General features: G+C 59.0%; 1 protein-coding gene across 11 annotated transcripts in view; it reads left to right on the top strand.

The window, feature by feature from the left end:
• The window catches only part of ABLIM2 (actin binding LIM protein family member 2), a 153,195-nt gene that overhangs the window by 91,339 nt on the left and 36,492 nt on the right, over positions 1-25,364 (top strand). For 3 of the 11 annotated variants that reach the window (XM_057706599.1, XM_057706598.1, XM_057706596.1), the window contains exons 10-13: positions 1,109-1,165; positions 2,608-2,685; positions 9,636-9,782; positions 13,380-13,515. In XM_057706599.1, the coding sequence (XP_057562582.1) occupies positions 1,109-1,165; positions 2,608-2,685; positions 9,636-9,782; positions 13,380-13,515 (418 nt within the window). Of the gene's footprint in view, positions 1-1,108; positions 1,166-2,607; positions 2,686-9,635; positions 9,783-13,379; positions 13,516-14,906; positions 15,006-21,597; positions 21,700-22,228; positions 22,283-25,364 lie in introns of all 11 variants that reach the window. The other 8 variants (XM_057706603.1, XM_057706602.1, XM_057706601.1 and 5 more) reach the window with 5 other exon arrangements.

The raw sequence follows: 25,364 nt of genomic DNA, 5'->3' as shown, positions 1-25,364 counted from the left end.
TGTGTGTGACCTTTATAAGGACCAGGTGCCTCCGCTGCTATTGCAGGCTGGCGCTTCCCGGGGCCAGGCTGGACGGTGGGGATGAGGCTGGCTGAGCTGCCTGGCCCTTTGCTGGGCTGAACAAGGGCCCAGAGAACACAACTGCACATTAAGTTTTATTGTGAGGTTCCTTGGAACGAATTGGAGTCAGGGTAGGGAGAAAGGGAGAGAAAGCCCGGGTCCCCTGCCTCTGGGGGAATCACCTGGACTCGGCCCCCTCCTGTCTGGGCTCCCTGATCTGTGGGACCTGGGGGTGCCCTGCCCCTCGCAAGGGGCTGGGAAACTGGCACAGGGAGGGGAGCACTGTGCAGCCACCCGCCTGCCTGCTCAGGACCCCAAAACATGCCAGAGCAAACCCAGGCACCCGCTGCCACTCAGACAGCCCAAGCCCCCTGCCATCGGGGTCACGGTGACAGTAACCCTGGTGCCACCCTGTCTGTGCCAGGAAGTGTCCCTCGGGGCCTAGGGACAGTTCTTGTGCCTCTGTGGCTGCTCTCAGCTTAGGGGCACTTTTCCTTTAAAACACCCCATGTTAGTCTGCTTTGCAAAGAGGGGGCTTCCTGCCGTGAGCTGGAATAACTTGAAATGAAACAAAAGTAAGGATGATTTACCAGTGCCAAGCCCCTAACTGGCTGTGTCTTTGAGTCCTCAGAAACGGAACACGCCTTCCAGGCAGGTTTTTCCATTTCATAGAGAGGAAGCTGAGGGTCAAAGGTTTCTTTCAAATGTAAATGTATACATACATCATTTTTGCCTAGAAAAATAGGCGACCTGGCCACAGGGACAGTATAAAAGAGACCCTGTGTTACCGGCCTCCAACGATGCCGTCTGCTTTGCAACAGCATGTGATGTGTGCCTTACTAGGTGTGGCCGAGCCCCAGGGGTCAGGCTCCACTCCTCAAGGGACTCCAGCCCCTGCCTCCAGGGGGCTCAGGGAAGCAGGGCAGGCCTCAAGAGGATGCCAGGGTGATAACAGAGCAAGGAGAGGGGATGGACCAGCTGACGAGTGACTGAGCACAGAGATGACCACGGAGCATCACGCCCTCTCCCTCTTCTCTTTCCTTTCTAGATGCAGAACCAGGTTTCCAATCAGGTTTACCCGGGCACCACGCCCTATGCCTTTCAGGTTTGTCCCTCCCAGTGCCGTGTCGGCCCATGTCTGGTCCTGGTGTTGTCCCACCCCTGCTGGTGTTGTGCTGAGTGTAGGAGGAGCTGGGGGTCATCCGCCTGGAGACGGGTGGTTCACTGCAGATGTTAGTGTCCTAGGGCTGCTGTACAAAGTGCCACAGACTTGAGGAGCTTAAATAGTGAAAATGTGTTCTCTCCCAGTCCTGGAGGCTGGACGTCCAAGATGAAAGTGTGGGCAGGGTTGGTTTCTCCTGAGGCCGCTCTCCTTGGCGTGTAGACAGCCATCTTCTCCCTATGTCCTCACGTGTCGTCCCTCTGTGTGCGTCTGTGTCCTCATCTCCTCTTCTTATGATGCAACCAGTCAGATTGGATCCAGGCCTGTCCTAAAGACTCCATTTAAACTTTATGACATCTTTAAATGTCCTACATTTAAATGTCCTGCCATCACATTCTGGGGTACTAGGGTGTTGACTTCAACATATGAGCTTTGGAGGGATGTGGTTCCGTGCATAATACGGCCCCTCCCCAGCCGCTGGCGCCCCTGCAGCGGGTGGGGACCCCTGGGAGGGGCTGGACAGAACTCCAGGGGGTGGGGCAAGGGGCCTGCTTAGAAAACACGCGAGGACCTGTGAGTGGGTGGGGAGAGGAGGACCCTTCGTGGAGAGGGGGTGCATTTAGACAGGGTGAGTGGGAAGCATGGAGAGGTCGGTGGGTGGGTGGTCCTGGCAGGGTGAGAGCTGGACAGGGGGAGGGTCCAGGAGCTATCAGGTCATGCCCAGTAGGTGGGGGTGGACACAGGGGTAGTGAGTGGGGTGGAAGCTGGAGAAAGGCAGAGTCCTCGCGGTGATGGGGAGCGGAGGAGATGGACAGTTGGGGGAACTGTCACCTCGGCGATGCGGGAGTCGTGGTCGGAGCCGAGGGAGGAGGAGCAGGGGCGATGGTTCCCAGCTGCAGTGGGCAGGCGAGGAGCAGGTCACGGATGTGAGGGCCGCCCAGGCGGACAGCGGAGGCGGGGCTGGTGGAACGAGCTGCAGCACGTTCCCCGTAATTGATGTGGAAAGGGAGGTCTCCGAGCAGCACAGTTCTGCCTTTGCCGTTGGAGCACTCAGAATCCCTGAACATGCATCGCTTGCTCTCATCCTCCGAAAAAACAGATAATTTTGACTCTGTGAAAGCGTGGCGATCACGGAAGCGGTTCTGCCGGCGCTGAGAGCGTGGCGGCTTTGCTTGCTGCCGGGGTCACCTGATGTGTCCTCTGATTACAGCTGTCCTGTCATTCATGCAAGCCTGCGTGTTTATTTTAAGAATTCTTTCAACCTGCAATTAAAAAGCACCTCGTGAACTGGCATTTATGTTGGAGTGGGACGCGTGTAATTGCCTCTGGAAGGTTCTTCGCGTTGAGAGTCTGCTTCAGTCTCCTCCTGTCTCCTCCTCTCCTAGGAAACCAGAACCTCTTCAGAGAGCATCATTTCCGTACCTGCTTCCAGCACTTCAGGGTCTCCGAGCCGCGTGATTTATGTAAGTTGGATTCTCTCTGTGGAGGATGGGGAGGGGATGGGGGGCCTGGGATCGTTGCTGAGTGAGCACTCCCCTCACGGCCGCGGGGGAGATTGGCGCAGAGGCTGAGGCTGGCCTGAAGCCGCCAGCGTGGACGTGCTGTGTGACCGTGGCTGCCCCGTGATGTGGTGACAGGTGTGGAGCGGTGTCTCACAGCCGTGGTTACAGTGGTGTCAGTGAGTCACGTCCGCGTCCTGCATCCAGGATGCGCCAGAGTAAATGATGCTCGGGCACAGGTCGCAAGTAACGGAGCAGATCTGTGCCTGCTGCTGCGGAAAGTTCCTAACGTGTTTCCAGAAGAAGCATGTGAAGGACAACATCAATATATGTTGTGGGATCCTGGTGGCATTAATATGTGTGTGTGCGTGTGTAGGGGTACGTGTGTGTGTGCACATGTATGCGTGTACACATGTGTGTGTCTGCATGTGTGTGTGTACATGCACATACACGTATAAAAACGATTGGGAACATTTAACTGATTGTTGATAGCAATTCCCTCTGGGTGGTGGGATTAGAAATGGAAGGTGATTGTTATAATTATTCGCTCGTTTATTTGTCTAAGGGGCAAACTTCATTGTCTGGGGAAGAGCCTGTGGGGCGGGGTGGGGCTGGGGAAGGGGGGGCGGGCTCTGGACTGGGCGTCTCGGCCCAGCTCCGCCCCTGAAGGACAGCTGGTGACTCGGGATAAGTCACCTCTCCCATCCCTGCCCCGCCACCCAGCCAGGGCCTCATGTTTCTGTAACACGATGAAGATCAGATTTGCTCTTCTCGACACTTCTTTTCAGCCCCTAAACTCTCATTCCAGTTGGACCAGGGCCATTCCTGACCCTGATTCTGATGGGTGATTGTGACAAGGGGATAAATTGCAGGATGGCCCGTAGAGGCTCAGAAAGGCAGCATGAAGCCCCCAGGCCAGCTGTGTGCCCCTGGGTGAGGTGTTGGCCTCTCTGAGCCTCTGGGAGCTCACCTGTCTCTGGGAACCCACAGCACCTGCTGCCCGGGGCCACTGAGGTCCTGATTGGGAGGCCATGGGCGCGGCCCTGAGTCCAGAGGGAGGACTTAGGAGATGCTTGCTGGCTGGGATCACTGTTGTGAAATCTGTACTCTTTGCCGGGGCGGCCGGGGCTTCAGCCACAGAAATGTATCTTCTCACCATCCTAGGGGCTGGGGGTCTGAGTCAGGGTGTCGGGAGGGTTGGTTCCTCCTGAGGCCTCTCTCCTGGGCATGTAGACGGCTGCCTTCTCCCCGTGTCCTCACGTGGTCGTCTCTCTGTGCACATCCGTGTCCTAATCTCCTCTTCTCAGAAGCACCTCAGGCGTATTGATCAGGGCCCACCCTAATGACCTCATTTTACCTTAATCACCCCTTTAAAGACCCCATCACCAAATACACATTCCTGATGCTGGGGGCTAGTGGTTGAACACAGAAATCTGGGGGGCACAGTCCAGCCCGTAATGCCATCATCATGAGTGACGGTAATAATGACTCTCGTTATTTAAGTGAGACAGCGCTTGTGAAGCTCTCGGTGTGCGGCCGGCGTGGTCGTGCCTACACACGGCAGCTGCTGCTGGTAACTGCGCGTTAAGCATGAGCTATTCGTTTTTGAACAAATTGGTGTTTATAAGGGGCTTAGGTACGGTAGGGACCACGTAACCGTGCATTGAGCGGGGCACCGGTGTCTCTGGTCACTGTTACTTTAAAGGTCGTGCCGCGGTAAGCAGTGGAGCTGGCTCTGAACCCAGGTCTCTGGCACCCCAAGGCTTGGGTTCCTCCCAGGGAAGCCCGCTGCTCAGTTCTGAAAACCAGCCCTGATGGGCCCCTTCTTCCTCCGGGCGGTTCTCAGCACAGCCAAGTCCACACCCCTTGATCGGGTCACATGGCGTCCCTGCCCTTGGGGACCACGAGCTTGCCAAGGATGATGGTGGGCAAAGAAGTTCCCCACCAGCTGGGCATGCCTTCAGCCAAGGTAGATTCCGGCTGGTTGCACAGTCCCAGCTGAGACAGACTTCCTGCTCAGCTAATAAGTGTGTGCTGGGTTCCAGTTTCAACCAGAAGGCCTTGAAGCGTACACACTGCTACGTTTTTTAAAAATAAAAAGTTAAGGGCTTCACTGGTTGCACAGTGGTTAAGAATCCACCTGCCAAACATATGGACACCAAGTGGGGAAAGTGGGGAGGGTTGGCGGGGGGAATGAATTGGGAGATTGGGATACCAAGTTGTACACTCTAAATATATGCAGTTTATTGTATGTTAACTGTATCTCAATAAAAGTTCTTAAAAAAAAAAAAAGAATCCACCTGCCAATGCAAGGGACACGGGTTCAAGCCCTGGTCTGTGAAGATCCCACATACCGCGGAGCAACTAAGCCTGTGCAGCAACTAAGCCCGTGTGCCACAACTACTGAGCTTGCCCTCTAGAGCCCGAGAACCACAACTACTGAAGCCTGCACACCTAGAGCCTGTGCTCCACAACGAGAAGCCACCGCAATGAGAAGCCCACGCAGTACAACGAAGAGTAGCCCCCGCTCGCCACAACTAGAGAAAAAAAGCCCTTGCACAGCAACGAAAACCCAATGCAGCCAAAAATAACTAAATAAATATTTTAAAAATTAAAAATAAGCAGAAGGCCTCGAGCAAATTAATTTAATCCCATCGCCTGAATCTGAAGCACCAGTCCTTAGTTTGACACTACTGAGGTGCCTTGAGTCCTAGGTACGAAGGAGCATACCCCGCTGCCTCCTCCAGCATCCCACTTAGATGCAGCTCAGAGCGGTGCAGAAGCCAGTGTGCGTCACCGCGTCTAGGTCTGGAGCCACCATGCAAGGACATGCATCCATTTCCAGCATACGGACTCCCAGCACCATGGCCAGCGCCCAGCCAGGGCGCATCCCACCGGCCGTCCCTCCCAAGTCAGCACTGGCGTCAGCACCAGCTCACATCCAAGCAGTTCCTTCACCGGGGGGACGAGAGTCTGGTCAAGCGTGCCCTTCTTATCTCAGGCTCGGCTCTGCTCTTCCTTCCGCCTCCCTGCTGGTATCTGCCGTCACTCTGCTGTGCACCTGACTCTGCCCAGTGCACACTCAGGACCTCAGGGCGGTGGTTCCAATCCATGCACCAGCTCAGCGTGCTTTAAAGGATGCTAGCCGCCCGGGACCCGCCTGCTGTGGGATGGTTGTTCTCAAATGCAGTCTCCTCTCTCTCCTCCTCCCTGCTGTCAGGAAGAGAGTGAGTCCCCCTGGATGTCCCTGTGTGCAGGAGTGGCAGGGAATCATGGGATGTGGCCACATCTCCCCCACGGGCTGTGAGCTCCTGGCGGGCAGGGGCCGTGCCTCACTCATCTTTGTATCCAGGATAAAACTTGCACATAGTAGGTGCTCAATAAATTGTGGGGTTTTAAAAGTAATCTTTTCACTGCCTTTTTCGTTGTTACAAACATAACCCACATTTATTTTAAAAAATAGTGATTGGCACAGAGACAAAAATGAATACCATTTATAAGCCTCCCAGCCAGAGTAGCCACTGTTAACATTTTGCACTATGCCTATCAGGTCTCTTTTGCTCAGTGTGCATGTTTTTTTTTAACAGCATGAGCTCATATTGGCTATACTGTTTTGTAACCTTTCTTCACCATAACAATAAAGCAGTGAGTCAGCATAGCATAAAGATTGTATTATCGGTAGGATTACATTATAGCTATAGTATCATATATGGTCACATCCTAGTATTACTTGTTACGCTGGATACAGTGTATGGGAGAAGAAAGCTAGGGGAAAACACTTGTACATACACACACTCCAGTGGCCTTCCGCCAATTAGAGAGCGTAGCCCGTTGTCACGGCAACGGCCCCAGGACTTGGATGCGAGGAAATGGATCTGTGCGTCCCGCTGGGTGGGACAGATGCTGAGCACAAGGGCAGGGCCACTCTGCTGGAGGCAGGCGGGCGTCTTTCTGAACGGGATCATGTTGGTGGCAGTTGCATCCACAAGCTGCCTCCCTGATCCCCACGGTCAGGGGCTGACCCAGGGCAAGCCGGGCCTTGCTGACCGCGCACCTGGAGCTGAGAAAGCCGGTGGGCAGCTGAGTGCTGTGATCACGGCAGGACAGAGGTAGGCAGGGTGGACGCAGCCTCCATGGTAAGCTGTCAGTGCTGGCCTCTCCCAGCCCCGCGGCAGCATCGCCCTTTATGTCGAGCCGCGTGCGCGTTCACGAAATGCAGCAGACGGACAAGGCCCAGGTGGTTTTCCCGTTTTCAGGGGGAGACGAAGACCCAGAGAATCAGCTTGGTTTTGGCAAATGCCCAATCGATTTTAGTTCAATTCGGCATGCCTGCCCCGAGGACCTGTGTGTGTCAAGCATGGAGTTAGGGAGAGGGTCTCCGTGGTGAATCAGAGTCCTGGACCCCCAGGAGGCACCAGCCTGAGGGGAGGGGGAGACAGATGCACCATTGAAGATCGGCACCTTTACTCAAAGGAGGAAAACATCCAACCCAGATGGCGGAGGAAAAGTAGGGGTGGCCTCCTGGAGGGGGAGGCCTCGGCTGAATCTGGAAGGACCAGAGGTTGAACCGGGCAGAGAAGCCTGGGAAGAGCGTGTCAGAGGGAGGGAACTGCATGGGCGAAGCCCTCAGGCTCTGGCAGATTGGGAAACTAAGGAGTTGAGCGTGGCAGGTGGCGTGGGTGGGGGAGTGAGAGGCTTGCATGAGCAGATACACAAGGGCCAGATCCCCAGGGGCCTGAGTGCAGATTTCCCCAGAAGGCAGAGAGGAGCAGCTCGGAAATGCTGATCCGGGGCACCATCATTACAACTGACAGACTCAGGCTTTGAACTCAGGTCTTCTGAACGCTGCCCAGGGTTCCCAAGGGAATCGCCAGAGGTCTGAGACATCAGGTGTTTACTCTGTCAATCTACGTTGCAAACAGCAGGGTTCGCCCCAAGAGTACTCAACGATTCATGCGAGCCTCAGAGTTGGTGGTCAAGGAAGTCTTCCTGGAGGAGGTGGGCTGGAGCTGCCAGACTTCAGAGGATGTGGGAAAGCTGGAGTGTGGGGGTTGAGCCTGGCACACTGGGGGCATGAGAAGGAGACACCTTAGGATGAACAGGCCGGAAACATCAGGGCCAAATTTGGAGACTGCAGTGAAGACTGTGTCACCCATCCTGGAAGGAGCTGCCAGAGGATGTGAGCTGGAGGACGACGGCGTGCAGCTGGAACTTGAGCGATGTGGCTGAGAGGAGAGCCATGGTGGCGAGCACAGCTCTGGACTCAGACAGCCTGCATCTCTTCCCTGGCTGTGTGGCTCCGGGCAAGTGACCTGGCCTGTCTGGGCTGTGGGTCTTGCTCTGTGAAGTGGAGGTCCTGTGAGGAGTGCCCCTTTCATGGGCTCAGCCCAGTGCTATCCGGGGTGGAGGGCATAGTGTCATGCTGTGACACTGTGGTGTCTGTTAGAAGAATTGCTGGCAGGACAGCCCCCCGGAGGCAGTGGCTGGATTTGGATGCGGGAAGTGAGGGCCTCGAGCAGGGCCGCCTGGGGCTGGGAAGGCGCAGAGAGGAGGGCGGGGTTGAGATGAGGGTTCTCGCCGGGTTTGGGGGTCCAGCTGAGCTCGTCGGGGCAGCCCGAATAGCCAGCTTTGCCCATAGCTGGCAATGCCAGCCTGAGATTAATCCTCAGAGGGGACACGGAGGGAAGGAGGTGACCAGCGTGTCGGCTCCAGGAGGGACGGGAGCCTGGGCATCCATGCTGCCGGGAACTGGCTCGTGCTGGGAGCACGGCGGGCACGCACGTCCCCTCTTCTGTTGGGATCATGGACTGTAAACATTCTGTCAGCAGTGGAGGGGTGCCACGGGGACTGACACCTGTATTTGTGGGTGAACCTCTGCCCTGCCGTGAGAGCCAAGCCGAGGCCGCCCAGCTCCCCCAGGCAGCCTGCAGAGCAGGAGGAGGGGCTGGCGGGCAACAGAGCCCGCGGGCGGCGGGCGGTGCAGGGGAGGCCGGGCCCGATCGCAGGGCAGCGAGCCGCCAGGTGGGCCTCATCGGAGCAGATGCGGTGGCTCCAGGTGCATCGCCACGCGTGAGCACCTCTGCGGTGACCCCGCCAAGGTCTCACGCCAGCTGCCCGTCAAACGTCAGGCATTGGGCTGCATATTAAAAATGGCCCAAAGCCCTGAGTGCTTGTGTGAGTGGCTGGGTCAAGAGGTGTGCACGTGCGTGCTGGTTTGGGTGGGTGCAGCCGTGGGGGAGTGTGTGCTGTGGATGAGGGTGCGTGGCAGAGGTGTGGCTGTGTTGGCGTGTCTCCCTCTGCAGCTGCCGGCAGGCACGTTCTCTGCGTGCGTGTGTGCACACCTGCATGCAGGCCTGCGTGCGTGTGCTGGGTGTTTGCACGTGCACACGCATGTACGCATACACCACACGTGTATTTCAATGCACGCATGTAGTCCGTTACGTGTGTATTTTACTTGTGCACACGTGTGTTTGCATGCACACGAGTATATTGTGTGTGTGTGTTTGCATGTAGGCACCCATGTGTGTGTGTGCGTGCATACGTGTGTGTGATCCATGCCTGCCTGCGTGTTTTTGCCTGTGTGCGTCTGTATGTTTGTATGTAGGCACCCAAGTGTGTGTGTGTATGCATATATGTGTGTGATGTGCTTTCTGTGCCCGCACATGTGTGTATTTGTTTATGCACGTGTGTGTGTGTATACAAGCATAGGTGTGCGTGTGTGGATTTAGACCACGGGCTGCGTTCTCCCTGTCTGCGGGGACGCAGGCCCACGTGACCGCGAGGCTTCCCCACCCCCATGCCTTTGCCCCTCGGCCCCCGTTTCGTTCAGACTCGCCTCCTCCCACAGCGGCCGGGCAACCGTGGCTCCAGATGTGGGTCTCACCACCCCCTCGGCTCTTTCCTTCCTCTCGCAGGCCAAGCTGGGCGATGAGATCCTTGACTACAGAGACCTGGCCGCTCTCCCTAAGAGCAAGGCCATCTACAACATCGACCGCCCCGACATGATCTCCTACTCGCCCTACATCAGCCCCTCGGTGGGAGACAGGCAGAGCTGCAGCGAGGTATGGCCCTGCCTGGCCCGGGGCGTGGCACCCGCGGCAGGTCCCCTGGGCGTTCAGCCCCATGGCGGTCCAGTGGCCTCCGCCTCCTTTACCCCTTAGGTAACCCGCGCCTCCTCTTTAAAGAATTCCCAGTGTGCTCTGGCCCCAAACTGCCCCTCACAGACACACCGAGGGAGTGAGTCCGGCCAGGTCCCCTCAACGGGCAGAAAGCAGATCAGATCAGGAAGGTGACAGGAGCAAAGCGAGGGTCTCTTCATTTTCTCAAGTTGGGCTGGTGTTCACCATCGGGGAGTGTCCCCTGTGCCCTGTCCAGAGCCCCCCTGGCCCCGCTCCCGCTCTCCCAGCCCCGGCGTGCTCTTCTGTCCCGGAAACTCCCCGAGCTGCTTTGACCCCAGGTTGAACCACAGACGACCTCTCCCCCGCTGTCCCGTGGGCAGTGTCCTTTACTGGGCCTTCCTAGTCTCGGTGCTCCTCTCCATTTAACCTGGAATTTGCTGTTGGTGTCTGCTTTTGCTTTTTGAGGCCTCGGTGTGACGGGTTGGGGCTGGGGTGGAGAGGAGCAGCGTTTGCCAGCTGTCGGCCGTGTGCGCGGGTTGCCTGTGCTGGCCTCGCACGGGCGCCCCCCAGGGCAGAGCTCAGCCCCGGCTTTGACTGAGCTTCCGCGGGTGTGGCCCAGGCTCCGGGGCGCCGGGCTCGGTGGGTTTGGGCGGACAAGCCCAGCCCAGCCCGGCATACACCTGCTGTGGTCCAGCAGTCAGCACAGCTGCGGGCGTGAGGGCGGGGACGGCCCAAGGGGTCCCGAAATTCACAGCACGCTTGCTGGTGGTGCTGCAGTGGCTGACAGATGTCATCGGTGTGCCGGTCACCCCCCGGGCCTCAGGCCCGTGCTCACTCTGCACTCACCCTGGGCTTTTGCGTTGCCCCCTTCCCATGGCCCGGCACTCTGGGCAAGACTGTCCCAGGACGTAGATGAGCAGACAAGGCTGAGGGCGGGCGTGCTGGGTCCAGGACCGTGTGGCTCCCAGGGGCAGAGCTGGGGCTCGGGCCCTGGTGGCCAGCTCTGGTCACTGCTGCCTCCAGGCCAACTTCAGCCATCGCCCAGAGCGAGGTGCTGCGGTCCTGTCCCTCTGCCGTCTCATGGGGCCTCGAGGGCTCTCCTCTCTGCAGGCCCTGCCGTGCCCCGGCTGGGAGGCTGCTTGGAGGGGGCCCTTCTGTGGGTAAATGATGGAGTGGGGCCCAGGAAGCCACAGAAAGTGGGTCAGGGCGCTGAGCTGAGCAGACACTCTCTGAGCCTCGGTCTCCCCTTCTGTGAAATGGGAAGACTGCAGAACACTTTCCCCTTTCCATTATAAGCAGAAGGGGGGGATCGTACGGGAAAATGTCCCCAGTCACCTGGGCTCCTCCTCAGAAACTCTTCACAGCATCTTCCTGCCTGTCCAGGTGTCGGGGAGACAGGTGAGATTTTCTGACTGGAAGCTCGGTTTCCAGAGCCCTTTCTGCTTTGCGCTGCCTCCCTGCCTCCTGGCGACACGTCTGTAGGTGGCGGACAATGCTCGCCTGCTCCAGCGGGAGGTGCCCCGCCCCAGGGCCCGATGACACCCACCGCACACTGGTCCTCACCCCAAACCCCGAGGCTCCGAGTCGCCCTTCCTCTCTCTGGGCCCCTTTTCTCTGAAGGAAACCAAGGACCGTGTGCGCTCATGGGGTGTTGCTGCCTGACACCCTGAACCAGCAGTCTTCCTTTTGGAAACGTGTCCCCGTGGGAGAGGGGCAGGGCGGGGGAGGGGCCGAGACGAGACAGGGTCCAGGCTCGTCCGCACAGAACGCTGTCCTGGGGGCCTTTGTCTCCGGTGCCGTTGACTGCATGTCTCCCCAGAGGAGGTTTTGGAAGCGGTGTTGGGTCTCGTGCTGGGGTTCCTCCCCGTTTGGAGGAGGGTCCGTGGTGTGGATGTGCCCGGGCCGGGGGCGGTCTCTTCCCTGAGTGACCGCCCGGTGCCGGGCCTGACGGGCGACTCCATGTTGTGTCCACAGTCCCCTCAGCTGCTGTCGCCAACGCCGCCCGAGGTAACCGCCCCAGCCCAGCCCGTGTGCTCATGGTGCTGCCGCCCGGATTATAACGATAACCACCCAGGGCTCCCCTGGAGGGTGTCCCAGGCCCTTGACCGTGGCCTCCGGCCGTGGGGCTGGGGCGCCCTCCTCAGCGTTGGTTATTTTTATAATCGCATCTCATCCGCATGCTTCTCCATGCGTCTGCTGGCCCTGCAGTGTGGACACCCGGGACACAGGCATCCTGAGGTCTGGGTCACGGCTTCCTTTAGAGAAGAAGTCCGGGGGCTGGGTTAGCCTGGGCCACCGGATGCGCCTCCAGTGGCACTTGTGGGAATATCTTGGGTCCTCAAGGGTAAACGTGCTGAAGGCATTTCTTTATCGAATAGCACCTATGATTAGCAGCCTCCTCTTTTTTCTCGTTTCTCGAAATTGATCCACGCTGTGGACAGCCACCAGTCGGACGCCAGTCCACATGGGCATCAGACCTTGGCATCGAGCCGCCACGCCCACATGGGGCCACGAGCCCCGGGGACAGGGCAGGCGAGGAGCCAGGACACCTGTCGGGTGTGAACTGGCCAGCGGGGCTGTGCAGGGGATGCGCAGGGATGGAGACTAGACAGTAGAGCTGCAGCCACCCCGGGGAGAGAGAGTGCCCATTGCGGGGGTGGGCCAGGCCAGAGGGCCCAGGGTGAAGCGCGGGTCGGCCTGGCAGGCGCGCACCCAGCATGAGGGCCGCCTGAGCAGAGCGAGAAGGTGGTGCACAGGCAGGCTTTAGGGACCGTGGCTCGGTGCCCTAGGAGGCAGGAGGGACGCGCCAAAGGGCGTGGGATCTGTGAGCGCCTGACCCAGACTCTCCCATTGCTCATCCCACGCCGGCCTGGAGGGGCAAAGCAGCAGCGCCCGCCCCATGGCAGGACACTGGCCAGGTCATGACTCAGGCCACTGTACCGCGCTGTGACGGGTGGGCGGTCTGCTCTGCCCCCGCACCATCTTGCGCCCCCGCCTCCCGCCCCGACCACTCCCGACAGTGGCCCGTCCTGCGTGAATGGTGTCTGTGTCGTCAGTGCTTGTGGGTCTGACTCAACTGGGCTTCTGGGCCTGGCAGAGGGAGGACTTCTTCTTACTGCCCGCACCTGGGGAGCCCCCCTCGAGGCTGGGGGGAACACAGAATCTCAGTGGTTCTCAAGCTGTGTTCCCAGGAGCCTTGGGTGCCAGGAGGGATTGGGTAAAGGGGAGCTGAGGGACATAGGTGGATCCAGGAGCCTCTACCCACTCTGTGGGAGCCCCAGCCACAAGGAAGGGCTGCTGGAGGGGTGGGCGGGACCCAGGGCGGGACCCAGCCCTCCGGTACCTGGAAGGCAGGGAAGATGCTCAGGCCAGGGGAGTGTCAGCACCAAGGCCAGCTCCCCACCTGGCCCTTCAGATGTGCCCTGGCAGCTGCGGGGACTCCTCTTGGGGCCTTGCTGAGTCAGCCTCTTGGGTCAGGAGAGCAAACCCCGAGAAGAGGGTGGGGAGGGGTGGGTGGTGCTCTCGGCTCCCGTTCATCAGTCTGTCTTCCTCCAGGGGGAGCAGGATGACCGCTCCTACAAGCAGTGCCGGACCTCCAGCCCGAGCTCCACCGGGTCGGTCAGCCTCGGCCGTTACACCCCGACCTCGCGGTCGCCCCAGCACTACAGCCGTCCAGGTACTTGCCCCCCCGGCCCCCGGCCTCTTTTACCCCCTGTGAAGCTGAGCTTCTTGTTGCTTTCCCTCTTACGAGTCCGCATTTTACTTTACGCAGCTGGAAAAACGATCAACAGGGTGTGGGATTGCCAGTGGATGATGGAGAACTGTCCTTTCAGTGACATAAAGAAAGGGCCCTCTCCTGTCGGGGCGGGAGGTTAAGTGCAGAGGCTGCTGGTTACCCGTGGGTTAGAGGAGCCGTCCCGTGCAACACACAGGCAGCGCTGAGCACGTAGAATCCAGCCAGTGTGTCCGTGGCAGGAGCTGTCAGGCAGGTAAAACTGCACAAAGGGCAGGAGACCAGAAGCCACTCAGTTCTGAGCTCACGTGGTTCTGGGAGAGTTTGCGCTATGAAGGCAAAATCAACAGACAGAAACTAGAGTCAGCATATGCTTCACCTGGAGCTGGGTTTGTGGCCCCAAAGACAGCCGTCCCCGTGGGAAGATTTGCAGGAGACCACTGCCAGACCCCTCCCTGCGGGGAGAAGCCTGGAAAGCGTCCTCTCTACCCCACCCCCACCTCCCGCCCTGCCTGGCGCCCAGCTGCCTGTCGCTTTCCCTTCCCTTCTGACACTCCGAGGCGCCCTCGGGGTGTCAAAGCCACAGGGGCTCCACACGGAGGCTGCTCCTTGAGGGACTTGTCCGGCCGTCTTCTCCCCAGCCGGCTGCGGCATGGCTCCACGCTCACCTCCGTGGACTCGGCTCTGAGTTTTGCAGCCTTTGTGGGAAAATCAAAACTCATTCATGTGCAAAGTTATTTTCATTGACTCCCTGCAACGTGCCTGGTACATGCTGCTCAGTAGATGTTTGGAAAGAGGGTGAGGGAGGGAGGGAGGGGCCAGGCGAGCAGGTGAGTCCGGGAGAAGGGCTGTCAGCCTCTCTGAGGACTCCTCTGCTGACCCCCAAGCGCTGTATCTGGGTCACCTGGGCGTGTCGGCTGTGCCTGGCTGGGTGGTCACCCCAGAGCCAAGACGTGACTCTCTCCTGGGTGAAGCCGAGGTGCCTGTCAGGTGGCAGACCACCCTCTGGTCTGGCCAGCTGCCGTCCACCTGGGTCCTGGGTCCCAAGGAGCCCCTACGTGGGGCAGTGGGCAGGGCTCAGGGCCCAGCAGCTCCCACCCAGCGGGCCTGGGGGCTTGGCCACCCTGACCCCAGAGGGCAGGGCTTCCTCACTCGGAACCCAGAGCCCACGGCCCAACGTGTACTCGGCGGCTCCCTCCAGGTTCCTCAGAAGGGTGTGCGTTCTTGGAGAGAGGAAGCAAAAATGTTCCTAGCAGAGCGGGGCCTAGGAATATTTTGTGGCTTTGCGGCCTCGCGCGCAGGGCCGACTCTGACTTGCTCTCTGTTGCCCGCAGCTGGTACTGTGAGTGTTGGTACCAGTAGCTGCCTGTCCCTGTCCCAACACCCAAGCCCTACATCCGTGTTCAGACATCATTACATCCCCTACTTCCGAGGTAAGGCGCGCAGGGCTGCGGGCTGTGGCGCAGGGCTGGCCACGCGTCTGTGTCTCGCTGTGCTCTGTCCACCGCATGGCTTCCCCGAGCCCGTGTCTCGCCCCCATGCTCCCCGCTGTGTGTCTCATGTGTCCAGCTCTGTCGGTGTGTAAATGTTCCCAGGAGGTACCGTGTCGTGTCGGGAGGGGAGCAGCGAGGCAGGAAGAGGGCTCTAGGACCTACCCAGCACCCGCCCTTGGGCTGGTTCCCGGAGCCTTTCCCCACGTCAGCCGTGATCATTGGGAACAAAAGCTAAGGCTCAGAGGGCAGAGACGTCCACAGCTCAGCTCACGGTGGCCAGGCAGGAGGCACGCCCCGCACGGCTGCAACTCCTCCCAGGGCACCAACCCACCCGGCACACGTACGTGACTCACCCCAGGAAAAGGGTCCGTTCCTCTCCAGTCCCTACGGTACAGGCTGAATTGTGCCCCCGAACTCGTACATGGAAGTCCTAACTGCCAGTGTGACTGCATTTGGAGGAAGGGTCTTTAGGAGGTTATTAGGGTCACATGAGGTCATAAAGGTGGGGCCGTAACCTGATAGGGTGGGTGGCCTTTATGAAGAGGAATAGACACTGCCTGCCTGCGCTCAGAGGAAAGGCCACGTGAAGACAGAGCAGCTGTCTTCAGCCAAGGGGACAAGCCTCACCAGAAACAGAGCCCTGCCAGACCCTGATCCGGGACTTGCAGCCTCCGCACCTGTGAGAAATGAATGTCTGCTGTGTGCGCCGCCCCGCTGTGATCCTTTGTTATGCAGCCCTAGCTGATTAATACACCATGCAGAGGCTCCCAGGGCAGGAGAGGCGCAGCGATGATCTCTTTCTGATGCCCCCAGAGGCGTGTCACGTCCCCTTTGCTTACAGCTGCTGAGTGGAGCATGTTTCAGGAGAACTTCCTGTCCCCGGGGGACGGGGTGGAGCAGGGGACCAACTCAGCAGGATTAACCCATCATCAGTGGTCACCCGGCAGGGCTCCTTGGAACTTAGACGGTTCTCATGTGGGTCGTCATCACCTATTTGTGTGACCCCATCGGCCTGACTGAGAAGAGAGCCCCTGGTCGTCTGGGCGCCTCCTCTCCTCTTCTCGGACCTGTCCCCACAGCTCATGGCCTCTTCCGGACTCCTCTGAGAAGCAGCACAGCCTGAGATGGATGGTGCATCCTGTGACCAGCAGAGCCCACGGAGCCTCAGGCAGTGTGTGTGGCACAGGGGCGTTGTGAGGCTGGGTGTGTCCTCACCCAGAGGCGGACTGAAGACTCGCCCGAAACTGGAGTGAATTTGACTTTTAAACAAGTCACAGCAGGTCACCCAAGGAGGTGCCTCTTCTTCCTTCGCTCAAAGCTCAGAAGAACACGCAGCCCTCCTCCCGCCTGACGTGGCCCTGCGTCGGGGTCCCTGGCAGAGGTGTGGCCCAGAGGCGGGGCCAGGCAGTGGGACGCTTGCCATCTTGGCTGCTCTGGCCTTGCTCCCTGGGCAGCCCCCTGTGAGCTGGGCTGACTGCCTGGGAGTGGCTTTGCTTAGATCCATCCAGCTGGGGCGGGAGCCAGAGCAGCCCTGGTGACCGCCCCTCCTCTGCCCTTTCTGAGCCCCTACCTTGAGCCCTTACCACACCAGACTAAGGAGAGGCCAGGAAGGGACCTCGGCCAAGGACAGGCTCCGTGGGCAGCGCCGCCTCCTCAGCCACGTGAGAGATGACCAGGGAGGAAGGCAGAGGAAAGGGCAGCCCACTCTCCTCGGGTGGGAGCAGCGAGGCCTTTCCTTCCATCCCGTGGGGAGTGGGCGGGCACCGCAGGCAGGCCCCCACCCTACTGCCCACCAAAACGTGGTTCAGAAGTTACATCATAGCCCCTCCAAGGGCATCCCTGAGGTCAACAGGCACGGTGCCCTGTGGTCGGCTCCAGGTGGGCACTGGCCCCCTGGTGGGCCGGGCTCTGCCCCGGTTCCCTCCCGGCTGCTTTGGCCCCCAGGAATTGGACAAAGAATGGTCCAGAAATTGGACAAAGCCCCCTTCCCGCCTCTCTGGGGCAGGATGTGGGGGAGCCTGGCACCCACGGCTCTTACCCCTGCTGACGTCTAGGGCTGTCCGTGACCTTGGGAGCCCCAGCTTCTTCCAGGACTCACCCCTGGGGAGACCGAGGCTCAGGGACAGGTCACGGGCAGAGCCCAGAGTTGGGCCCTCGCTCACCAGGCATGTCCACCCGAAGGTCGTGGGGCCACCATTTCTCCCCGATGCCTCTCACGGAGGCCCATGGGCTCTGGCGCATCCCAGCCTGCGGGCGCTCTGCCGTCAGCTGCGCCAAGGGCCACCTGCCTTCCTCTCAGCTGTCATGGGGCCTGACGTCCACCCACACTCTCTGGAAGAGCCTCCCCTGGTCTCTTCTCACAGCATCTGCAGATTCTTTGGCTCCTCAGGTGGAGATTTCCCTCTGGACGATGCCATGGGTGGAGGGCTTGCCGGGGAGGGGCTCCGCTTGCCCTGACCTGGCCAGTTGCCCCTTCCTCCCCTCCTCATCCCAGACGTACCTTCCCACCGTGTCCCGGGTGGTGCCTGGGGCCACCCTCCTGCCAGGACCTGTGTGCAGCATAGGTGCCTGTGGCAGCCATTTGCACTCTAGTATGAATTTCAGTCCTCGATGTGGCTCCCAGGGCAGTGTGAGGTTTAAGCCTGACCTCTCACCTGCTGAGGAGCAGGCAGCAGGGACCGCAGGTGAGTGCAAGGGGAGGTGATGCTACTGAAACCATCTTGCTGGGCAGTGGCGGGAAGTGACCGCGGAGCCTGCTGCCCCCGGGGCGTGAGAGGGAGGGGAGGGGCTGCGGATGCGGAGCCTCAGGTCAAGGCCCCCTCCCCCACCCACTCACTGCGCCCCTTAGGCCCCTCTTCATGTGACCTCCGTTCTGGGGCCACCCACCCGGTGGCCATGGTGGGCTCAGATGGCATGTGGCGGTGAGCTCCGCAGGTGGAGACCCACCAGTGTCTCGGTGTCCCGTGGGGCCCCTGAAGGGGGCTGGGGGCTGGCCTCGCCTCTGGTCACCTTGAGAAGAGCCACGGGAGCGAGGGTGGGAGCTCCAAGGGCAGAGCTGGGACAGCGGAGTAGCGGAATGGAGGACATGGTGTGGGTCATAAAGCGAAGCACCAGCGTCCACGCGTCCACACTGATGTAAAGGGATGATGGGGCTTCCCTGGTGGCACAGCGGGTGAGAATCCGCCTGCCGATGCAGGGGACACGGGCTCGAGCCCTGCTCCGGGAAGATCCCACATGCCGCAGAGCAACGGAGCCCGTGAGCCACAGCTACTGAGCCTGCGAGCTACAACGATTGAAGCCCACACACCTAGAGCCCATGCTCCACCACAAGAGAGGCCACTGCAAAGAGAAGCCCGTGCACCACAATGAAGAGTAGCCCCCGCTCACCGCAACTAGAGAAAGCCCGTGTGCAGTAACGAAGACTCCATGCAGCCAATAAATAAATAAATAAATGGGGGAGAAGAGACAAATTCCCTCCAGAAGAATCCCTAATAATTCACTCGGACCCTCCGCCCTCCAGGAGGGGCGCCTGCTTCCCTGCCTCAGCTGTGGGCTGTGCGCCGCTTCCTCCCAAAGAGCACAGAGTGAGGGGCGGGGAGAGGAGCTGGACGGGGAGAATCCTGGCCAACACGACCTCGGCCTCAAGGTCAAGGTCAATCGCAGTGGTAGGTCCCGCGGACGGCAGTGCCCCTGACGTGACGGATGGCCTCACCTACGTGCTCGTCCTGCCAAACCCGTAACCTCGTCCAATCCTGAGAACACATCCGACGAACCCCGCCGGGGGGACAGGCCGCGAAACACCCGACCAGCGCGTCTCAGAACCGCCAAGGTCATGAAATGCAAGGGGAGTCTGAGAAACGGTCACAGCCCAAGGGAGTCTGCGGACGTGCGAGGACCCGTGTCGCCTGGTGTCCCGGACAGATCCTGGGATACAACAGGGACGAGAGGGGAAAATGGGTGACATCTGAATCAAGTAAGGTGTTTAGACCACGCCCGCGTGGCGGCACTGAGGTGGTGGCGGTGGGAAGGGTGTGGGGTCCACAGGAAGGCTCCGTGCTGCCCGGACGGCTCTGCAGCAAGGCATCGACTCAGGCGGACCGGGGAGGTGGCTGCTCACCGGCCAGGGCTCCCACGCTCTGAGAGGCCCCTTCCCTGGGGTCCCTCGTCTCCCTGAGGATGCTGAGGGCCCCTCCCTAGCGGAGGTCCGGGCCCGCCTCGGTCCCAAACCGCCTCCACGGGAAGCCGTGCACCTCGGACAAGGAACTCCGTGCCTTTTCAAAGCCTATGCACAGACGGCTTGCCACCGGCTTGACCCCCGTCCCCGGGGACAGCAGGGGTTGGGGTTTTGGCCGCCAAGGCCCACTGGGGAGGCGGGCCCCCCGAGCAGCGCCCGTGGCCAGGCCTCCCCAGGACGCCGGCCCCTGCAGAAGGCCGTCCTGGTGGTGCAGCCGCGGGGCTGTCTCTGGCAAAGTGGCCCCACGTGGCTTTGATGTGAGGCTGCGTGTTATGGTGATTTAACAACACAGTGAACGGGCAGGTGGGTGTGTGTCCAGAGAAGGGAATGGTCAGCCGGGCTGTGCCCTCTGGGAAGGCTTTGCACCTGAGCCTGGACCCAGGAAGGGTCTGGACAGGTCAGGAGGATTGGAAAAAGGGTCCAGGAGGGGCTAGGGGAGCAGGGGAGGCAAGCAGAGGCATCTTGGGTCAGGTCCAAGGCCTTAGAGTTCAGTGGCTGGTGCAGAGGCCTCGATGGCAGGTGTGAGGTGGGCGTGACAGCCCAATGGGGCCACCGCGTGGTGCCTCCTGAGCCCCTGAGGAACGCCGTGGTCCTCCTTAGATACAGGGGTGCGCACACATGTGCACACACGCAGGGTCTTGCCTGCGGGGTTGGACGCTGCACAGTGGGCCTGGGGACGCGGGGCGGAGGGAGCAGAGCTCCGTGATGCGTTAGGGGCTGCAGCCACCGGGGCGGGGGCACAGAGCAGCGAGCCACTGGAGGCTGTGCAGGACGCGCCCGGCACGGTGCTGCCGCGCGGAGTGAGTGTCCTCAGCTGCCCTGGCCTCCGCGCAGATGAGTTCAAAGCCCCTGCTTCCACCATGCTCCGCCACCTGCTCTCCATGGAGGGGACCAGCCACTGTCGGCAGAGCAACCTGAGCTTTCCTTTACGTGCCCGAGGGTGTGGTGTGCGCCTCCGTGCGGGCATCGGCCTGGCGTGCGGCCCCAGAAGGCTCTGTGCTGCACCGGAGGGCAGCAGCTATGGGAAAAGCAGGGTGCACGCCCGGCATGGGGCGGCGGGGGCCAGGCAGTCATCTGCCTGAAGCCGCATCCCCGCTGACGGGTGAAAGGGGTGCCGCCCCAGGAAGATGCTCAAGTCGTAGTCAGCACACCCCACGTGGCCTGAGTCCAGCGCGGGCCACTGGCTGTCGTCCGCTGAGCCCACCCCACCCCGCTGGCCGCCTGGGCCCCCAGTGGAACCCCGCCAGGCAACAGCGCCCCCTCCCAAGCCCGTCTACGGCGCCTCCCCCGTTAGCCCACCTCCAGGTCGGGCCCAGCGCTCACTCTGCTTCACTGCCGTGTCACCTCGGTGTCCTGTGGCTCCCAGCAGCGCGTATTTTCAAGTCAAGGGTGTCCGTTTCCCTTTGCCAAGCTGTCACGTCATGTGGCCAGTGTTTCCTGAGGCTAAAGGGGAGGAAATGCGTTGTGCCTTTGCGTGTCTCGCTGAAACGAGCCGCGTGCCTCTCGTGCCGCGTTCGACGCCCATCACACCCCGTGTGCATCCCATTCCTTCAGTAGGTGGGGGCAGTGGGGGGGGGGGCGGGGAGGATCACCAGGTGACCATGGCTGTCTAAGTTTGTGACGTGATAATCCAACCTTGTTCGCAAAACAGAAACAACAAATCCAGATGGGATAAAGGTCGGAGCCAGAATCAGAGGACTCCTTCTGTTTAATTTGGCAAAAACTGCTTTGTTTGCGAACACGGCAGCTGGTTAATACCAACTGTCTCTTATTCTCCTGTAGCGGATAAAATTTTACTCAGTGGCTTTTCAGGACAGATGTTGATGAATTCTAGCACTTTAATCCCTATGCTGAGTGGCTAATTTGTGAATTCTCCAAGAAATCAGCATCTTTTTACACAAGGATACTTGGCGGGGGGGAGCTTTCTTTGGGTGAATTTGTGATTTTCTGGGTTCCAATGGCAGCCAAGGCAGAGCAGCCCCCCCCAAGGAGGGGGGCGCTCTGCCGACAGCCAGGACAGCCTTCCCGGGCACTGGGAACCAGCACGGTCTCTGCCCCCGGGCACACCTGTTCCCTCACCACGGGGCCACGGAAGGGGGGCCCTCAAGGTTGGATTAACAAGTCATGGGGCCCCATCTAGAGGTGTTAGTGGGAGTCACACTCCCTTCCCCAGGGCAGAGGGTTCGGGCGGCCCCACCAGGCAGGGGAGAGGGGCTCACACGCTTTCGTGCTTGAAATGCTCTCCTCTGCTTTTCCCTTCCCGCCTTCTGTCTGCCGTCTTTGCTCTCCCGTCTGGAGGCAGTGAAAGTGGCCGGAGCACCCCCAGCCTCTCCGTGCTCTCGGACAGCAAGCCTCCCCCCTCCACCTACCAGCAGGCTCCTCGCCACTTCCACGTCCCAGGTAGGCGCCCAGGACGCACGGCCGCTCGCCAGGCAGACCGTCTGTCCGCCCTAAGCGGTCGGGGATCTGCCGTGCCTCGCGGGAACGGCACGGTCCCCGAGCCTCCCACCTCCTCCACCTCCAAATTCTGAGATGCTTTAAAAATCCGCAAATGGGTGTGCACAGCCCCAAACTGGCACGTGTTTGAGTTTCTCCTGAAGCCCCACAAACACCAGGGAGGCGTGGCTGCCCTCCTGGGAATGGGCTGGAGAGAGGGGCTGACCAGGTCCCAGTTGTCACTGGACACCCACTCCAGCTGTCTCTGTCCCTCTGCCCCCTTCACAGGGTGGGTGGCATCTGGGCTGAGTGAAGCTGATGTACGGTGTGGGACCTGGACGCCCATCGCCCAAGGGTGCCAGATCTTTGCTGAGGACTCTAAATCTGGGTGACGGATCACTGCTGACGAAAAAGTGGTAGAATGGAAACCATCACACCTTGCTTGCTCACCCTGCTCTTCTCTCCTTTTTTTTTTTTCTTTCTTCTTTCCCAGACACTGGCGTCAAAGATAACATCTATAGGAAACCCCCCATCTACAAGCAGCATGGTACATGCAGTCGGATTCCTCTGCTGCTGTGTTTGCCCTGCATGCCTGTCAGTCCCTTTGCTTCCGAATGCTTCCTGTTGTTGTGTTCCGATACACGATGGGGAGGGTACCGCGGAGGCCCCACAGTCCGAACGTTAGGTGCACATTTGCCGGCAGGTTCCCGAGAGGCCCCTTCATAAATTACAATGAAGGGTGTGTCCAAGTAAGGACACCTCTGTGTGTCTAAACCCAGGGCTAACGCACTCGGGCCGGGCTGGGGCTGGGGATGGTAACCGAGAGCTGGTCTCGGTGTGTAGCTTCAGGGATGCTACTTTGAGGGGAGCAGCCAGACTGACTTTAGCTAAGATGACGAGGGGGATGGAGGTGCTTGGACCACAGCCTGACCCAGCCTGGTCTTTGGAAAATGGAACAAACCAGAATCAGTCATTTATTCCTCTGTGAGAATTTAAGTCTTACATTTTGAGAATTTCTGATAATGGAATGAATGACTTAGCCTTGGTTGAAGGGATTTCTTACATCAGCAGACACGGGCTGGAGGTGCTTGGTCCCAAGGGCGTCTCTCGCCCCCCAGCTTCCCTCTCAGAGGTGACCAGCCACCTCCACACCACCCAAGCCTGCCAGGGACAGGTGTGCCGGGAGCAGAAGGCTCCAGGTCTCGCCTGTTTCGTCACAGAATTTCTGGTGATTTGGGGCGTGTTGCTTCACCATCCTGAGCCTCTGTTTCCTCGTCTGCAAAACAGGACCGACCCTCCATCCTGCCCTTTCCACAGGCTGGCTGTGAGGACCGGGTGGGGTAATGAACGAGGAATCACATTCTAAGCGGTCGAGTGCTGTGCACGTGACGGGGATTGCTATTAAGTTGCTAGAGAGATGGAAGAGGAATTCCCATACTTAAAGTTCTTGTCCAGATGCACCCGAAAAATAGCCACGTCCCCCGCTGACAGCTGGATGGACGCTGTTGGGTGGAGTCTAGAAGAGTGTGTTTTCTGTGGCTTACTGACAAATCCATGCAACCGGATTTGTTTTTTAATTTTCTCCTTGACTGCAATAGGCCCTGTGCTTTGTATATTTCTTCCTTTTCCCAAAAAAGAAAAAGGTGAATGGGAACTCCTGGGTTTCCAGAAGGTGATGCCTTTCACCATTGCCTCTCAATCAGAGATGCAGGGAGCGTAGATCTTCCCGAGGGATGAGTGGGAGGGGCGTGTAGACTCCAGGGCCCCCAGAGGTTGTCCAGACCTGCCCCTCTGTTCCCAGTGGGAAAACTGAGGCACAGGAAGGAAGGAGCAGGCACACAACAGTGTCCTTTAGTTGTGGTGCCCGTGCTCCAGCCTGGAGGCTGTGTGTTCTGTCCGTGTCCTCGGGAGGGACTGACTGACTCGCCTTTTATCAACTGCTAACATGTCAGGTACACACGCAGGGTAGGAGGGCCGGCCCTTAGGAGGTGAATAGGCAGTAAATCAGGTTATTCAGCAGCTCACTAGCGTCTGATGGAGCCCGGTCTAAGACAAAGAACTTCTGACAGTGAGTCCCTTAACCAAATCGTGCACTGGAGATTTGGTTTACTTTTGGGGGGGCGCCGGGCGTGCGAGGGTAGCAGGATCTTAGTTCCCTGACCAGGGATTGAACCCACGCCTCCTGCAGTGGAAGCTCAGAGCCTTAATCACTGGAATGCCAGGGAATTCCTGGTGTACCGTTACCGGGGGTAATCTTTATTTATTTATTTTTTAATCTTCATACAGATGCCTCTTCTATCCAAAGGCAAGGGAATTCCTATTTGACTGAACTCTGAGCAATGACCCAAACCCTTTTAAGATTCCAGAATTTGGGTTTATTGATTATTTTGTGAAATAAACTCTGCAGAGCACCTGCTCTCTGCCACGTGTTCAGCCACATCTCGGGGATGGACGCGAGAACAGCCTGTCCCTGCTTGGCTGTAAATGGACCGTGGCTGGGGTGGGCGTTCACAGGTACTCTGTAGTTCTCGACCAGCTTTCCTTAGACAACCCTCAGGACATGATGGGTGTGGGGCTTCCCTGGCTGTCCAGTGGTTAGACTGCATTTCCACTGCAGGGGGCACGGGTTCCATCCCTGGTAGGGAAACTAAGATCCTGCATGCCACATGTCACGGCCAAAAGAAAAAACAAAACAGTGCTGAAGGGATATAATGATGTGATGGGATGCATTTGATTTCCAATACGTTTGAGATGTCTTGAGTTTCACAAGATGCCCCCCATCTAACTGGACTGTATCCGGGCAGAAGTGTGTTGGGGCGGGAGGCAGGCATGTGTGGAGCATGCGTGTGTACGAGCATGCGTGTGTGTGTGTGTGCATGTGTGTGTTTAAAGCCCACGTGCAGCCCCCACCCCACCCCCATCTCATCTCTCGAGGAAGAGAGGTGCACACCTCAGGCTGGAGAAGCCAGCCTTTTCATCTCCAGACTTTCCAGAAACAAACTCCGGGTGAGGATGTTGAGTTCCTGGACCGTTTCACTAATTTAAGATGATATATTCAGTGAGTTTTAAAATTGTATGCTTTTTAATTAATGCATTTACTTTTCCACTTTTTATTTCCAACTCATCGAAAGATTTTGTTGTTGTTTGTTTTTGTTTTTTAACTAGCAACACTCTTTTCTGGTGCTCTAGTCGCCTTGCCGTTTGGGGGAAATGATCCCCCAGCGTGAGGATGGCCAGGCCTGGGGACTGGGCGGGGGCGGGACACTGGCGCTGAGGACAAGGGTTGGGATTAGCAGTCACGTACCAGCACCGCATGCATCGTGTGTGCTGGGGCACAGCCCCGAGGCAGCTATCGTCGTAGACAAGGAAACTAAGGCCAGGGCCGAGAAGTGACCAGTCGATGGCCAAGTCATACCCAGGTCAGCCTGATTCCTGACCCCTGAACACACTGCTCTCATTTTACATCATGAGGGACCAACGGTATTTTCTTGGACTACCTTAGTTCCAACTCTACTTGGTTACAATTCGATGGCTTAAAAAAAGAAAAGAAAAGAAGCAAAAGGAACTGAATGCAAAATAAGGAAAGGGAAGAAGGAAGGGAGGGAAGAACCACATCCCGTTGGGCAGAG

Source organism: Hippopotamus amphibius, chromosome 13, assembly GCF_030028045.1.
Source record: "Hippopotamus amphibius kiboko isolate mHipAmp2 chromosome 13, mHipAmp2.hap2, whole genome shotgun sequence".
NCBI classification, from domain to species: domain Eukaryota; kingdom Metazoa; phylum Chordata; class Mammalia; order Artiodactyla; family Hippopotamidae; genus Hippopotamus; species Hippopotamus amphibius.
The sequence above is the reverse complement of the archived record's forward strand: the minus strand, read 5'-3'. Positions and strand labels throughout refer to the sequence as shown.